Below are 17,245 nucleotides of genomic sequence, written 5' to 3' on the forward strand. Positions count from 1 at the left end.
AAGGGAACTCCTTGATCAAGTATTTTGACAAACTAGCCTTTGTGAAGGACTTTTGATGGAACTAACTCACATTAGCATTACACGGAGCGGGAAACTATTCAGATCCTACACGGTTATCCCGACGGTAAGATGATTCTAGCTCATGATTAAGGATATTTTAAGTCAGCACTGTGGTCGGTGCGTGCCGGGAGCAGATTATAGAAGTAATTGTATATATATCTGAAATTATGTAATTGCGCATTTTTTCTTTAAAATTAAAGTAGCACTAACGTTAAAAATTATCAACTTGGTTTAAGCACTGATTCTCAAATTTTTTTTTTCAAAGAGTTCTAATTTGAAGAGATAAATATTAGTCGGTACAGCAAAGCTTTAATTTGCATGTATTCATAATACTTGTTTATGTCATATTTATTTTTTACGGATTTATAAATTATTTCTGAATTGTAACAATTCAGAAATAATTTATAAATCCGTAAAAAATAAGCTTTGATCTTCTGCTTCAAATTAATACCTAGTATGAAGTTTATTCTTAAAAATCGCTCCGAGTTCAGAAATAAGCTAGACAAAATTGTCTATCTTATTATCTTGAGATAAATTGTAACAATAGAAATGCTATAGATAAGAGTGATATCTAAAGAGAAAACAAAAATAGATTGATAGACTTATTAGTCGTTTTGCTTAAAAATTTGGAGACAGGGAGTTTTCGAAGAAGGTAAGTTATTTATTTATTTGTCACTCAGTAAAACATGTAAAATTCTATGGCATCATAATTTACCAGTGAGCAAGTGATTAATGTATAATTATATTAGCATAGTAATTTTTTGGTCGTTTTGAATTTCAATTAAATTATCAATCATTTAAATTATAACTTGACACAAACTTATCACATTAAAACGTGTTTGAGTCGGTGCTTTATAGAACTATTGACAAAGAACACAGAAAATTCGTACGTTTTAAACGTTCGACCCCATATTTTGCAGTGCTGTAGAAATGGAGTTGAAGATATTTTTGCAAGAGACATAATTATAAAAGGAAAATTTTGCTCGATTACTGATAGTTAAAAGTTAAGACCTAAGTTAGGTAAATAGAAATTAAGTTTTTGATATTGTAAAAATTATTTAGTTAAATATTTATAATTTAGTGTGCAAAAATATTCAAAAGAATATACTACGGCAATCATTTAAATTATAACTTAACACAAACTTTTCACATTTGAATTATTGAAGAAGAACACAGAAGAATTTTGAAAATTCGAAATTAAATTTTGATTCGTATATTATAATCTATGAATCGTAAATAAATTTTGATTCTTAGGTTTATTTAGCTATGTTGAAAAGTAAATTAAAAATATATGCAATTGAATCTAATGTATTAATTAAAATTAATTTAAGAAATGAATTGATGAAAATGAATTTAATGTGTTTCTAGTTCATAATTATCAGAATTCTGATAGAATGCTTACATATGAGAGATATAGTCAAACTTGGAGTCGAATATATCGACTACCGATATCATAGTTCTGTTTTTGAGTCGAACGTCAGTGGTTTTGATAGCTTTTCTTGAAGTTTTTAATTTATATGAATTAACTCTACAAATCATTTTATTGATATTCGCCATAGAACTTTTAGGATCAAATGCTAATAAGTGAATAATAGAAATATTACTATGAAAAACATTGAAGTGTAGGAAAAAATACGAACATCTTTAGTCAATTTACAACTGTTCAACTCCATTCGAGTAGAAAGGAAACGGTCTTATATCACCTTTTTAAAAGCTCTTAACTTATAAATTAACTAATGATTTTAGTGATCTTCGGTTGATATTAATTTTCATGATTTTATGTTTTACTGGTTTCACACTCAAGTTTAAAAAATAATAATAATAATTTCAATAAAAATCCAGACAATATTTTATCTATACCATGTAATTTTTCATCAAAAAACTTTTTTTTTTTTAAATTTGTACTGTTTCTTAGGTGGCTAAGTTGGTAAGGCGGATAGCTATTGAGGAAAAAATTGGAAATCAAATTGTTTAATAAAAATAATATTTATTTTCTATATCTATGAAATAAAATTCTTAATTTAACCATTTCGTAATTGGATTCAGCAAAATGAAAGATGATTTTTAGTACGTTTCGTAAACCTATTCTCAGAAGCGAGAGCTTAAATGAAAAATTTTACAATGACTAGAAAACTGCTTTTGTAAAAATGTGGTAGCATATTTTTACGAAAGCAAAGTGGATATTTTCTGTAATAAGCAACCACTTTTAATTTAAAATGTTTCATAGGAATGAATCCAGAAGGTCAAGGGGCTGAATTTATTTTTGTTGATGATTTGTCATTATGTACAGGTACATCTTACTTTTGAAAAACAGATGATAGAGTAAATTAATTAGTATACCACTCTCATAAAAGGTGAATGCTACCAAAATAGGAAGTTGGTTAAAAAATGGATTCAATACAAAGGGAAAAAGTATTTTTGACTTAGTCACCAAGTATCGAACAATTTGTGAGAACTCGGTACATGAGGCTTAACGATTGAATAAAAATTCAATTAAGACAATTAAAAGATCGTGTTCTGCTGGTGGACGCTTTAAGCGTTTTCAGAATTATTTTCGTGGTGAAACAGTTCCCAAGACATAAATTATGGTACTGCTAAACTAGATTAGAATTAATCTCACATTAATCTGTGTATGTAGACGCTTAAAGTTTAATTACTTTAATTCACTAACCTTTAATCTGAATAGTTCACTTATCAAATGGAGCTGGGTGCTTGAGCCAAACATGTCCTTTGCCCATATTAGTGTGTGAATGATAAATTATGTATATATAAAAAAAAGTTACATACAAAAAAGGAGATTCCTTTTGCTTTAGTTGCTTTTAAGGATAGGTGTAATAATGGATTAATTTATTATATAAATTCATACCTGCCAACTTGTTCGGCCATTTTGTAATCTTCGTTGAACATCCGACTCAACTCTAGGCTTACGACTACCAATGTTCAACTCCGTATCCTTCTCATTTTGATCCCAATCCGGAAAACAAGGGAGCTCCTGGATCAGTTACCCCAGAGGTATCGATTTTTTTTTAATAATGAGAACTTGGAGGACTTTGTGACCCAACAGATTTATCGTGCACCAGTCACCAATTAATACTCGGGGATTCTTCTACCGGCTGGATCCGAACTCCCGTTCTCACAAACATGAGTCCAACGTCCTACCAGCCAGGCTATCCAGGCCTCTAAATGGATTGGCTGGCCATTGAAAGAGGTTTTACAAAGAGGTAGTACAAGAACAATCGAGTTTGAGAGAATTTTCTAAAAACAAAACTATTAAGGCATCTATAAGCATAATTAGCCAACAACAAATAGATCTTATCTACATAATTTTTTGAATTATTGATCCGTCGTGGTAATTTAAAATTTTTTTTAAAACTTTAAACTTCAAGATTTAATGCCCCAAAACCCATAATGTTGCTGGTCTTACAAAATGGCAGCTGTAGTTTGTCTAAGCTAAGAACTCCTCCCGCCACAAAATCTGGGGCCGTCTAGTGTTAAGGAAACAAGAATGGCGCATTTTAGGGAGGGAAGCTAGACTCTAGGACTTGCACAATATACCGAAGAAAGATATTCCCTTTCTCTCGCCGACACGAGCCGAAACCACTCCAAAACAGTTACCCCACACCCCTATTTGAAATAGTCATACCTCGTTACCATAGTCACCGCCACAGATCCAGACGAATGTCTGATGAAGTTCTTATTTTAGACAAACTATATGTAAATTTGATGTCTTGATTATGTCATATTGCTAAAGCTGTGTGACGCAATAGGTCAAATTGTCTTTGTCTTCTTTAAGGTTCTGATGCTTAAAAAATAATATTTCAGTTTGAAATTTAATAGTTATTGAAATTTAATAGTAATTGAAATCTGAATAGTTATTGAAATTTAATAAATTTTTTATTTAATATAGTAGAAGTATTTTAAAACATTTTTAAATTTTTTTTTTACTTATTGTATTTTAGCAAGAATGAATAACTGTTTAGTGTTTCTGTGCTTGCTTCTTCCTGGTGTTGCATTGGGAAGAGATTATTTCACGGCTGCCGTGCTTGAACATCGACCACGAACTGATAACACCTCCCAAGAATCTCCTACTGATATAATCTCCTCCAATTTGAAGATATTTGAAAAAGCAATACCTTTAGCCGCTAAAAAAGTAACAATATTTTTAGGCTTGTATTTCTAAATCTACATTAAAAATGTTATTTTTTTTTCGTTTGAAAAAAGCGGATAGTAAATTTTCCATTAATAACATGTTTTTAAAACAGCATTTGCCGGCCGAGCGGTCTGCGTGCCTGACTGTGAAACCAATGGTTGTGGGTTTGAATCCCGCTCAGGGCATGGATGATTCTCTCTGTCTGTTGTTCTCTATTGTGTGATGAGTGAATGTGGGCCACCCTATAAACGGGTATTTGTGGCAGTGTGGTGTGGGTAATGTTGCTCGCCTCCGTGACTTAGGTTCACAAGTACCCACTGGGTAACGTTAAATGAACAACACTTCCGGCATCTTCAGAGGTGAAGAACGAAAGTTCAGTGCCTAGAAAAAAAAATCAGCATTTTTTAAAAATTTATTTAAAATATTGAAACATTGTAGAAAAAAAAATCTAGATTTAATTTACTGACATTTATGGAGCATGTATGACAAGTTTCCTGCGTGTCTTACAAATTATTTAATACTGGTGACGAGAAGAAGACAAATAACATACAATCTTGATTGGAAAAGTCGGGAAAAATAATCAAATAATGTATGTATATCAATTTAATATAAAATAAGAAATCTTTCAATTTGATTGAGAAATTTACTAATATTGGTCACTGAATTATGAAATCCTACAGTAATATGAAATTTGGGAGCAATTTAAGGGCTATTAACAATGAAGGTTTAGAAATCTATTCTTCGTTAATAAAATTAAACGTTTTCTTCCGAACATATGCACGAGTATTTAATATTACCATTCTACATATAACAATTTTATAAATGGCGTTGAGCAGCCGATCCAATTCTGAGTTTACGACTTTCAATGTTCAACTACGTAACTTCTTAATTATGTAACCAACCCAGAAGACAAGAGAACTCCTGGATAAAGCAATGGGACAGGATCAAGCATTTACTTTTGCTTTAACATTATTCAGCATATATAATATGATTTTACACTCATATGATTCAGCAGGTTGATTCTACCTAGAATAAACTTTAAAGAATGATTGAATATTGCGAAACAACAAATATGTATCTGTGTTCCATTCATTATGTATTTCCATAGCACAAATACAATTCCATTGCATTGAGTTAGCAGTGAAGCTCTCGCCATTTTCTTCTAAAAGTCAAAAGGTCAAAGTATGGAAGCATTCCATTATTTTCTCTATCAGTTGACGTTTAACCCAAAATTCTGTGCAAAAGTTGGGTTTAATCGCTTTTCAAGTTCAACTGGACAGCCAGAAAGAAGTACGTTTTTGAGGTTAAATTGTCTATATTTAACTTTGATTCAGCTATAACACCCCTTCTTTATACATAACATAAATGTACTGAATTGGTAAATTGGAGATTGATCGTTCTCTGGTTCATATCAAAATTACGATCGTGAACGGGTCCACCTTGTAAAATGAGCTGGGATGTGTGTGTGGCTGAAGTCGTATTCTTGGCCATGGATGGCGCCACTGAAAAACAAAAAACGCGCCCTCTGCCTTACACTTGCTTGGTTTTTCAAGCAGGCTTGTTGGCATGGCAATTAGGCAATAGAAAAAACACAACACAAATGCCACGAGCAGTTTTTGTAATCCTATTACCTTGATCAAAAAGCAATAAGGAAGAGGGGACGAAAATGCTTTTTTTTTTCTCAACTTGACATTCCATTTTGATGATAGGAAATTTAAATTAAATTAAATTGAAAAAAAAATTGTTGTTGTTGTAGTCCATTAACGTCACACTAGACGCCGCATAATGGGCTTATGGCGACGGTCCAGGAAACATCCCTGAGGATGATCCAAGGATATGCCATCACAATTTTGATCCTCTGCAAAGGGGATGGCACCCCCGCTTCTGTAGTCCGACACACGCGAAGTCGAACACTATATAGTAGAACAGTTTAACGAGGACTGATACAGCATACCCTCGGCTGACTCACCAACCCAGTCCTACATTTTCTCTGCGATGTTGCTGTTGTTAATTTACGTCGCACTNAAATTTGTAAATTTTTCTTCTTTTTGTTTTCTACTTACAACTGTAAGCCTCATGCTATACTTTGTGGTGCATGAGGAGTTTTAAGTCGTTTAAAAAAAATACAAAGGGAAAAAATATTTTTGACTTAGTCACCAAGTATCGGACAATTTGTAAGAACTTGGTACATGAGGCTTAACGATTAAATAAAAATTCAATCAAGACAATTAAAAGGTCAGGTTCGGCTGGTAGACGTTAAGCGTTTTCAGAACTTTCTTCATGGTAAAACAGTTCCAAGGACATAAATTAATGTAGTGCTAAACTACATTAGAATTAATTTCACATTTATCTGGACGCTTAAGTTTAATTCACTTACCTTTAATCTGAATAGTTCACTTATCAAGTGGAGCTGGGTGCTTGAGCCAAACATGTCCTTTGCCCATAATAGTGTGTGAACCCATAATAGTGTGTGAATGATAAATTGTATATATATAAAAAAAAGTTTCATGTAAAAGAGGAGAGGATATCGTGTTCCTTTTGCTTATTCCTTATAGCTGGATGTAATAATGGATAAATTTGTAATATAAATCCATTCCTATCATCTTGTGCGGCCATTTTATATTTTATAATTGTCGTTGAACAGTCGACCCAACTCTAGGCTTACGAATACTAATATTCAACTCCGAATCCTTGTAATTTTTATCCCAATCCAGAAGACAACGAAGCTCCTGGATCAGTATCCAAAGAGGTATCGATTTGTTATAAAACGTGGAGGAATCTGTGACCCCGACTGATTTAACGTGCACCAGTCAGACTCGGGGATTCTTCGGCCGGCTGGATCCGAACTCCCGCTCTCACAAACACGAGTCCAACGTCCTACCAGCCAGGCTATCCCGGCTCCTAAAACGATTGGCCGGCCATTGAAAAAGATTTTACAGAGAGGTAGTACTTCAACAATCAAATTTGAGAGAATTTTCTAAAAACAAAACTATTAAGGCATCCATAGGCGTAATTTGCCAACAAATAGATCTTATCTACATAATTTTTTGAATTATTGATCCATCGTGGTAGTTTAATTTTTTTTAAACTTCAAGATTTAATACGCCAAAACCCATAATGTTGCTGACCTTACAAAATGGCAGCTATAGTTTGTCTAAGCTAAGAACTCCTCCCGCCACAAAGTTTGGGGCCGTCTGGTGATATGGAAACAAGAATGGCGCATTTTAGGGAGGGAAGCTTCCCTCTAGGACTAGCACAATATACCGAAGAAAGATATTCCCTTTCTCTCACCGACACTAACCGAAACCACTCCAAAACAGTTACCCCACACCCCTATTTGAAATAGTCATACCTCGTTACCATAGTCACCGCCACAGATCCAGACGAATGTTTGCGGGAGTTCTTATTTTAGACAAACTATATGCAAATTTGATGTCTTGATTATGTCATATTGCTAAAGTTGTGCACCGCAATAGGTCAAATTGTCTTCTTCAAGATTCTGATACTTAAAAAATAGTATTTTAGTTTGAAATTTAATAGTTGTTGAAATTTAATAGTAATTGAAATCTGAATAGTTATTGAACTTTAATAAATTTTTTATTTAATCTAGTAGAAGTATTTTAAAACATTTTTGTTAAAATTTTTTTACCTATTGCATTTTAGCAAAAATGAATAACTGCTTAGTGTTTCTGTGCTTGCTTCTTCCTGGTATTGCATTGGGAAGAGATTATTTCACGGCTGCAGTGCTTGAACATCGACCAAGAACTGATAACACCTCCCAAGAATCTCCGATTGATATAATCTCCTCCAATTTGAAGATATTTGAAAAAGCAATACCTTTAGCCGCTAAAAAAGTAACAATATTTTTATGCTTGTATTTCTAAATCTACATTAAAAATATTTAATTTTTTTTTCGTTTGAAAAAAGCGGATAATAAATTTTCCATTAATAACATGTTTTTAAAACAGCATTTTCCGGCCGAGCGGTCAGCATGCCTGACTGTGAAACCAACGGTTGTGGGTTTGAATCCCGCTCAGGACATGGATGATTCTCTCTGAGTGTTGTTCACTATTGTGTGATGTGTGAATGTGGCCCACCCTATAAACGGGTATTTGTGGCAGTGTGACGTGGGTATAGTTGCACTCCTCTGTGACTTAGGTTCACAAGTGCCCACTGGGTAACGTTAAATGAGCAACAGTTCCGGCATCTTCAGAGGTGAAGAACGAAAATTCAGTGCCTAGAAAAAAAAATCAGCATTTTTTTAAAATTTATTTAAAATATTAAAACATTGTAGAAAAAAATCTGAATTTAATTTACTGACATTTATGGAGCCTGTATGACAGGTTTCCTGCGTGTCTTACGAATTATTTAATACTGGTGACGAGAAGAAGACAAATAACATACAATCTTGATTGGAAAGGTCGGGAAAAATAATCAAATTATGTATGTATATCAATGTAATATAAAATTTCTTTTTCAATTTGGTTGAAAAATTTACTAATAATAGTCATTGAATTACGTAATCTTACAGTAATAGGAAATTTAGGAGCAATTTACGGGCTATTAACAATAGCAATCTATTAATTTAGAAATCTATTCTTCATTGATAAAATTAAACGCTTTCTTCCAAACATATGCACGAGTATTTAATATTACTGTTCTACATATAACTATTTAATAAATGGCGTTAAGCAGCCGATCCAATTCTGAGTTTACGACTTTCAATGTTCTACTCCGTAACTTCTTAATTATGTAACCAACCGAGAAGACAAGGGAACTCCTGGATAAAGCAATGGGACAGGATCAAGCATTTCTTTCGCGTTAACATAATTCAGCATATATTATACGATTTTACACTCATATGATTCGCCAGGTTGATTCTACATCGAAGAAACTTTGAAGAATGATTGAATATTGCGAAATAACAATTGTATTTGCGTTCCATTCATTATGTATTTCCTTAGCACAAATACAATTCCATTGCATTGGGTCAGGAGTTAAGTTCTCGCTATTTTCTTCTAAAAATGTCAAAAGTTTAAAGTATGGAAGCATTCCATTTTCACTATCAGCTGACGTTTGACCCAAAATTCTGTGCAAAAGTTGGTTTAATCGCTCTTCAGCAAGTTCAACTGGAAAGTCAGAAAAAGTACGTTTTTTGGGTCAAAATATCTATTTGTAAACTTGATATGCCAATCACGAGTGCTTCTTTCTGCTATAAGACCCCTGCTTTATACACAATACAAATGTACTGAATTGGAGACTGATCGTTCTCTGGTTCATATCAAAATTACGATCGTGAATTGGTCCACCCTGTAAAACGAGCTGGGACGTGTATTTGTGACTAAAGTCGTATTCTTGACCATGGATGGCGCCACTGAGAAACAAGAAACGCACCCTCTGCCTTAAACTCGCTTGGTTTCTCAAGCAGGCTTGCTGGTTTGGCAAGTAGGAAATGGAAGCAACAAACAACCACAAATGTCACGATCAGCTTTTGTAGTCCTATTACCTTGATCAAAAAGCAATAAGGAAGAGGGAACGAAAATGCTTTTTTTTTTTCTTAACTTGATATTCCATTTTAATGATTGGAAATTCAAATTAAATTAAATTAAAAAAAGAAAAAACATTTCTTGTTGTTGTAGTATTGAGCCGCATAATGGGCTTATGGCGACGGTCTGGGAGACATCCCTGAGGATGATCCGAAGACATGCCATCACAGTTTTGATCCTCTGCAAAGGGGATGGCACCCCCGCTTTGGTAGCCCGACGACTTGCACGTGAAGTCGAACACTATACAGTAGAACAATTTACCGAGACCAATACCGCACATCCTCGGTCCCTACGCAGACTGATCCAAGTGGTCACCCACCCGCACACTGACCGCAGCCAGTGACCGTAGCGATTAGTCCACTGCGGGACACAGAAGTAATTTTAAAGATGCGATAGAGAAAATGATGCATTGTTTTTTTGTTTCTGTTATTTATGCACTGTTGTCCCGCAGGACAAAAAAAGACATGGATTCTGTTTAAAACAATATATCCTCTTTCATATAGTCTGAAATATTTAATGACAAGTGGAAAGTTAAAATTTAAAAAAAGAAATTTTTGAAACTTTGATCCAACATTTTATGGCGAAAAGTGATTGTTTCGTCACATTCTAACACTTTTTTAAAATTTGTTCCATCACTGTGCAATCACCTGAAAATTTTATTATATAGTTTCTGTTTTAAAATTATGATGGATTAATATAAATAGTTTCGATTGAAACAAAATCGAATTTTATAAATCTGCTAAGAATTCATGATGAATCTTGAATTATTTATTGAATATTTTTTTTACAGGGAGCGGATATTATAGTATTCAACGAATATGGCCTTTATCAGCATGTAACCAATAAAGACAGGCTTAAGGAATTTGCGGAGAACATACCTGATCCAAGGAAACGAAAGTATAATCCTTGTCTCGATAAAGAGTACCATACATTTATTCTATCATCTCTTAGCTGCTATGCTAGGGAATACAATATTTACATTGTGGCCAATTTCGGCAACATTCAGACATGTTCGGATACCTGTGATGCAAATCGTATTGACGAGTGCACAAATTGCCCAAAAGATGGAGTGAGAATCTACAATACAAACGTGGCATTCGATAGAGAAGGGAGTTTAGTTGCCCGATATCACAAAACGCATACTTATTTCGAACACGTGAACGCCGCCGAAGAGATGGAGTTTATAACTTTCAAAACCGATTTCGGAACTTTTGGACTACAAATTTGTTTCGATGCTGTGTTTGAAGAATCAGTTTTATTAGCAAGAGATCATGGAATTGACACGCTTTTGTTTCCGACGTTTTGGTACGATGATATTTTACCTTTCAACGCTGTTGAATTCCAACAAGCATGGGCTCTTGCAAATGGGGTGAATTTTATTGCAGCTAATGTTCACAAACCAGGTACTGGATCACTTGGAAGTGGAATTTATTCGAAAGACACCGGTGCGTTAGTATACACTTACGATCCGGATGGCCATTCAAAACTTTTGATGGCAAATATAAGAATCAATGACAAAAAAGACATTCCACGGTTAAGTTCGATTGCTACTGTCACTGAAGATGGTGTATTTGAAAGACAAAATGAAGAAGGAATCAACTTTCCAGAATATTGTTATTACCCAAAGGCAGGGCCATTTAAAAATGTTTATACAGATTATAGATGTTACAAGTCCCACATCGAAAGGCACTCCAGAATCAAACTGGAATCTCCTTTTGGCGAAATAGAATCATGCCATCAAGGCTTTTGCTGCCATCTTAAATATTCAGCTGAAAGTATGAATGAAAATTTCTATTTAACATCTTTTTCTGGTGCAAATGATGTTAGGAACTACTTCTATTTTCAAGAACAAACTTGTCTGCTTATAAGATGCGATCCTTATGAAGATAAAGCTTGTGTTATACAACCGTCCTCGTCTACGACTGTTTTCAGAAATGTAGAAATGAAAGCACGATTCGAATCTCAGAAAATATTTGCGACAGTGTCTTTGAACAGGTTCCGCCTGGCTCCCAAACAGCTATGGAACTATTCGACCGATGATTATGAAACAACACTGACATTTAAAGCAGATTCTAATGAACCATTGTTAAAAGTAGGATTATTTGGTAGAAATTATGAAAAAGATCCCCCATACATACCATATAAGCATTATGAGTAGCATGGAATCAGTAACAATATCCTCCACTATACTAATACGAATTGGCGTTTCCGGCTCGCAGAAATAAAAAAAAAAACTACCAATTTAACTGCCAATGTTTCATTTTTGGAATCTGTTCTTTTTTTTTTCTAATAAAGATAGGTAACTCCATTGTTTTTATTTTGGATGAGAAAGACATTCAAGTCCGTTAAATTACATTAATAATAATAAAATCTATTTTTGTTTCTTAAATCACGTAAATGTTATATTTTTAATTAAATTAGTTTCTTAGTGCTTGCTCTCCAACTACTACGGAATTCTCCTAGGTTAAGAAAATATTTTTCCTGGTATACGAAAGACATTCGTATCTTTTAAAATGTATTAATAATAAAATCTATTTTTGTTTTTGTAACATATAATTGTTAGATTTTAAACCATATTAGTCGCTAAATGCGTATCAACTCCTTCGAATTTCCGAATTTAGGAAATTTCAGTTGAACTACAAATTGAAAAAATTTGTAGTAAAGTTTCTTAAAAAACTTTTAAAAACTCTCACTTGATCTTTACGACAATTTTCGTGAAAATTTACGAAAGGTCACGAAAGTTTTTGTGATTGATAGACATTTTCGAAAAGACAGCATAACAAAAAAAAACGCCTTCACGTCCAAAAATAACTAAATTTTAATTTTAAGAGCAAGAGCCATTTTGTTTTTTGGAACAAACAGAGCTGCCAATTTTCTAAAATCACCCGAACAAACTTCATGAATTAATTTATTGTGTTGAATTAACTGAAACATAACTATTAAAAACTCTTCATTGTTTAATAAAACTCTTTATTGTCTAATATACCGAGTAGATAAAGTTATATTTTTTTATAGCATAAATTTTAGACTTATATTTAAGACAATTATCTCAATATATTTATAATCTGAAATGCTCTATTTGGGTTCTGATCTTAACTCATAATAACGCATTATTTTGCGAGAAAACATGACCCTCTAGAATAAAGCTTCACGGTTTGAAAGAATTGATTATTTTCCTCCAACTATACTTCAGCAGTAACAATTGTTATATTCCACCTGCTTCTAACTATAATAACAATTGTTATATTCCACCTGCCTCCACAGCTATTGTTTCAAACACCTAAAATTAAAAATAAGTATAATTAAAAAATCAATCTTTTTGCAGAAACATTATAAGCATCTGTTTCAACTCCTCAGACCGGGTAACTACGGGGGGGGGGGGCACCTTTCTAAATCAGACATCATTTAGCGCTCTTAAGGGCAATCAGATTTCGTCAATTAACAATAGCTCCATCTTTCACTCCTTCTCTGGTAACCCCATTTTTGGACTATGTTATTATTTTTTTTTTGACTTTGATCGTCTGCATAAGTTTCGATTTTAATATTTTAAAAGGAATGAGAGACGGAAAATAATAATAATTAATAAAAATCACAAGGGAAAAATTTGATCAGATAGCACTCACAACTTAATCAAACAACAGATTCGATCGGTTAAAACAAAAAGAGTTTGTATTTGAAATTATTTTCAGTTATGCAGACATCGTAGCGTTTCTTAAGGAACTTATTCTACTTAGAAATGAATAGAATGGAATTCTTTTATATTTTGAAGAATATACCATAAAACTAGAAATTGTAACTTTTCTTTTGAAAAAAAAAATCAAATAATTTTAATTTTTTAGAATTGTGCAGTAGTGATAATTCAAAAACCGTTTTCTTTTGTAATAATGACGAAATGAGAAAAGTAGCGAATAATATCCTTATGTTTAAAGATAAACTTCTAAAAACAATATTAGATAATTAAAAAATAAGATATATTTAAAAATTTTTTAAATAGTTAAAATTTGAAGAATTTAGAATTTGAATTTAGAATTTGAATTTAGAATTTGAATTTAGAATTTGAATTTAGAATTTGAATTTAGAATTTGAATTTAGAATTTGAATTTAGAATTTGAATTTAGAATTTGAATTTAGAATTTGAATTTAGAATTTGAATTTAGAATTTGAATTTAGAATTTGAATTTAGAATTTGAATTTAGAATTTGAATTTAGAATTTGAATTTAGAATTTGAATTTAGAATTTGAATTTAGAATTTGAATTTAGAATTTGAATTTAGAATTTGAATTTAGAATTTGAATTTAGAATTTGAATTTAGAATTTGAATTTAGAATTTGAATTTAGAATTTGAATTTAGAATTTGAATTTAGAATTTGAATTTAGAATTTGAATTTAGAATTTGAATTTAGAATTTGAATTTAGAATTTGAATTTAGAATTTGAATTTAGAATTTGAATTTAGAATTTGAATTTAGAATTTGAATTTAGAATTTGAATTTAGAATTTGAATTTAGAATTTGAATTTAGAATTTGAATTTAGAATTTGAATTTAGAATTTGAATTTAGAATTTGAATTTAGAATTTGAATTTAGAATTTGAATTTAGAATTTGAATTTAGAATTTGAATTTAGAATTTGAATTTAGAATTTGAATTTAGAATTTGAATTTAGAATTTGAATTTAGAATTTGAATTTAGAATTTGAATTTAGAATTTGAATTTAGAATTTGAATTTAGAATTTGAATTTAGAATTTGAATTTAGAATTTGAATTTAGAATTTGAATTTAGAATTAGAATTTAGAATTTGAATTTAGAATTTGAAATTAGACCTTGAAATTAGAATTAAAAATATGATCGGGGCCCTTAAGTGAAAAATTTTCTTAATCGAAACAAATGTGTTGTATATAAAACATGATAATTAAATGATAGTATATAAAATTTGAAAGACAGAAAAAAATTAAAAAAGTATGTACGAGAATTTTTTTTTTCAAACATAAGACAAAAATTTTAGATTCTAAGTGATTCTATCCTAAGGATACCACAGAAAGAGAATATTTTTTGTCAAAAGTTTTTTGTTAGTATACTGATTTAACTTAACTTGGTTTTTCACTAAATCGTTATTGTTTTTTATTTTAAAGTTTTCATACGGCGATCATTCCTGTGTCTTAATTTTATGTTTTGACTTACTTTATTTTTTACAAATATTCTAAAATATATTATAATTACCACTATTAACTTAGATGCTAATGGTAAAAACTACTTTTTCATTTATTATACTATTCATATTTAATGAAGTATTTATATCCGTTGAATTTTGACCACTTTCCAACTAAAATCTCTTTTTTCAACACTATGCCTAGTGGTAATGAAAATTTCATTGGTAATATAGCTAAAGGAAGACTTTTATCCCCAATTAAAATATTTTGTTAGACAACTTTCGAATAACTTACATACTCTAATTTCAACTGTGTGTCTGAGAACCTTATATGAATTTTTTCCTGACAACCACAAGTAGAATTAGTCTCGATTATCGTTTTTGAAATTTATCGTTACTAAATATTTTTACCACTTTTTGTCTAGCTGCTGCGTTTAAATATTAAATGGAGTTCTGTGTTGAATGGCAATACAAGTGTCAATGGGCTTTTGAACAGTTCTAAAGAGGTTTTAATTAGCTATTTCAACGTCTAAAGGAACTTAATGTCCTTCGAAATTTCTCTCCGCCTCCAACAAGCTATTGTGCTCAAATTTCTAATTAGTGCCTGATGCTAATCCAATTTACTATTGTTTTTTAAAAAATGCGAATAAAATTAATGGCGATATTATCACCTCCTGATTTATCGAAGTTTAAGTAGGAACCCAAAGAAACTTACAGACGCAAAACAAATAAAATTTTAAAAACTACTTTTTAAAATGTTTTAATTTTTGTCTGACCTAAAATGGGTATCAAGTCTTAACCAATGTGGAGCGACATTTTTTGTTCTAGGGCTAAGAGAAATAACATTGTATCTTATTAAGCCCACTTGAGAAACGTATTTTAATAAATTTTAATTGTTGTTAATAAAAATATATGAAACTTTTTTAATCTCGCGATTATTTTTCCAGAGCGTTTTTGATAAATTAATGTCAGAATTTCATATTAGATTGTTTAGCAGTTAATGTTAATAAACGCTGCAAATTTGAAACTGAAGTTGCTTATCCCTCTCCCCCATCCCCAAGAAAGGACAAAAATTAAAATAATAATCACTATTTTAATTGAATTTGTTAACTGTGACATCAAAGTAGACAATTAAATGTCCATCCATTTAATTTACAACCAGATAAAAAGGCTCTTAAAACGTAACTGTTTAAAATCCATCTCGTTCTCAGCCTTATTTACCTACCACTTTTTGCGAGATATGACTGCTCTTGGCGAAAAAGTGTGCGAAAATTTAGAGCTCTTATTGATGTTTGATTAAGAAAGATGCTTACCGGAAAACGGATGTTCAGTTTTTATTTATTTTTTTTTAAATAATTTTTTTTTATTAAGTATTTTTTTCTATTTTTTATTTAAAGACAGTTTATCGCCATTTCCCAACGAATTTGAAATTTTTTTTAAGACTTCTATTTTTAGTTTAAAAAAGAAGTAAAAAAATTCTGATGCAAGCAATAATTGATTGTTAAAAAAATTACTCTAGTTTTATGGTAAATAAATTTTTACGCGTTTCAATTTTGCATTGAAAAATCACGCATTTTGAGAGAAAAAGCTAGTATAAAAATTGCTATCTAAAAAGTGAAACTTTTATATTTATATATATATGCATGCCCGGTCGGTCCACGTCGGATAAAACCAAGTTTTAATATACAACTGACAAAAAATTATTAATTCACCTTCCAAACTATAATTGCTCTACATTAAATAACAATTAGTTTTTAAACTAAAGGATTAATTTTTAAACTAAAGGATTAATTTACAATTGGAATAAATAATTTGTTCAACAATATTACTTATGATACTACTGATTAATTATATTACCAATTAATTACGAATATTATAAGGAAAAAAAAGGAAATCTCCAGATTATGTTGGACTTTTTTCCTATGCGATCGAGAATATATAACGTGCATAATAAAATGAAATAAATTTAATAAAAATTTAAATAAAAAATTACCAAACTGTTACCTACTTCTGCTTAAAGCGCAGTAAATAAACACTAAGTTGTGCTTAAATTCCCAATCAGCCGGTTACAAAAAAGAGAAACCTGAAAAATCAATGAGAATTAAAACATTTGGAAACAAAGAACGCCACCCAAAATGAGTAAAAGTAAAGTTAATATATACAGGGTGTCTCAGTTAAGCGTTTCAGTACTTCTAAGAGGGGTAGGGGGCATCCTGACGACTCGAAATCATATAGCAATTTGGGGTCGGAAATGCTTTCCTGAAGCGGTGACGTACACAGAAGCACCATAAAGAAAAGAGACCGTAAGTGAAAAATCGCTATAATAATACATTGAAAAAAT

At 31.4% G+C, this 17,245-nt stretch overlaps 2 protein-coding genes across 6 annotated transcripts in view; one reads left to right on the forward strand and one right to left on the reverse strand.

The window, feature by feature from the left end:
• The first annotated feature begins 597 nt into the window (after positions 1-597).
• On the forward strand, positions 598-12,064 carry LOC107445778 (vascular non-inflammatory molecule 3). The gene is made up of 3 exons (XM_016060262.3): positions 598-712; positions 7,874-8,064; positions 10,547-12,064. The coding sequence occupies exons 2-3, from the start codon at positions 7,879-7,881 to the stop codon at positions 11,912-11,914; spliced, it is 1,554 nt and encodes a 517-aa protein (XP_015915748.2). The 5' UTR covers positions 598-712; positions 7,874-7,878; the 3' UTR covers positions 11,915-12,064.
• A 588-nt stretch (positions 12,065-12,652) lies between these two features.
• LOC122271583 (uncharacterized) overlaps positions 12,653-17,245 on the reverse strand; it is a 17,552-nt gene continuing 12,959 nt past the window's right edge. For 2 of the 5 annotated variants that reach the window (XR_006226479.2, XM_071185684.1), the window contains 2 exons: positions 16,913-16,987; positions 12,659-13,036 (listed from right to left, as the gene is read on the reverse strand). Coding sequence is in view for 4 of the 5 variants with exons in the window: in XM_071185684.1 (XP_071041785.1) it covers positions 16,971-16,987 (17 nt within the window). In the remaining variant the exon portion in view is untranslated. Of the gene's footprint in view, positions 13,037-16,897; positions 16,988-17,245 lie in introns of all 5 variants that reach the window. The other 3 variants (XM_071185687.1, XM_071185685.1, XM_071185686.1) reach the window with 3 other exon arrangements.

Source organism: Parasteatoda tepidariorum, chromosome 9 (assembly GCF_043381705.1).
Source record: "Parasteatoda tepidariorum isolate YZ-2023 chromosome 9, CAS_Ptep_4.0, whole genome shotgun sequence".
In the NCBI taxonomy this organism is placed as follows: domain Eukaryota; kingdom Metazoa; phylum Arthropoda; class Arachnida; order Araneae; family Theridiidae; genus Parasteatoda; species Parasteatoda tepidariorum.

Coding starts and splice junctions, on each gene's coding strand:
- LOC107445778 (XM_016060262.3), top strand. CDS start 7,879: ATGAATAACTGCTTAGTGTTTCTGTGCTTGCTTCTTCCTGGTATTGCA. Junction 8,065..10,546: donor TACCTTTAGCCGCTAAAAAA/GTAACAATATTT, acceptor TTTTTTTTACAG/GGAGCGGATATTATAGTATT.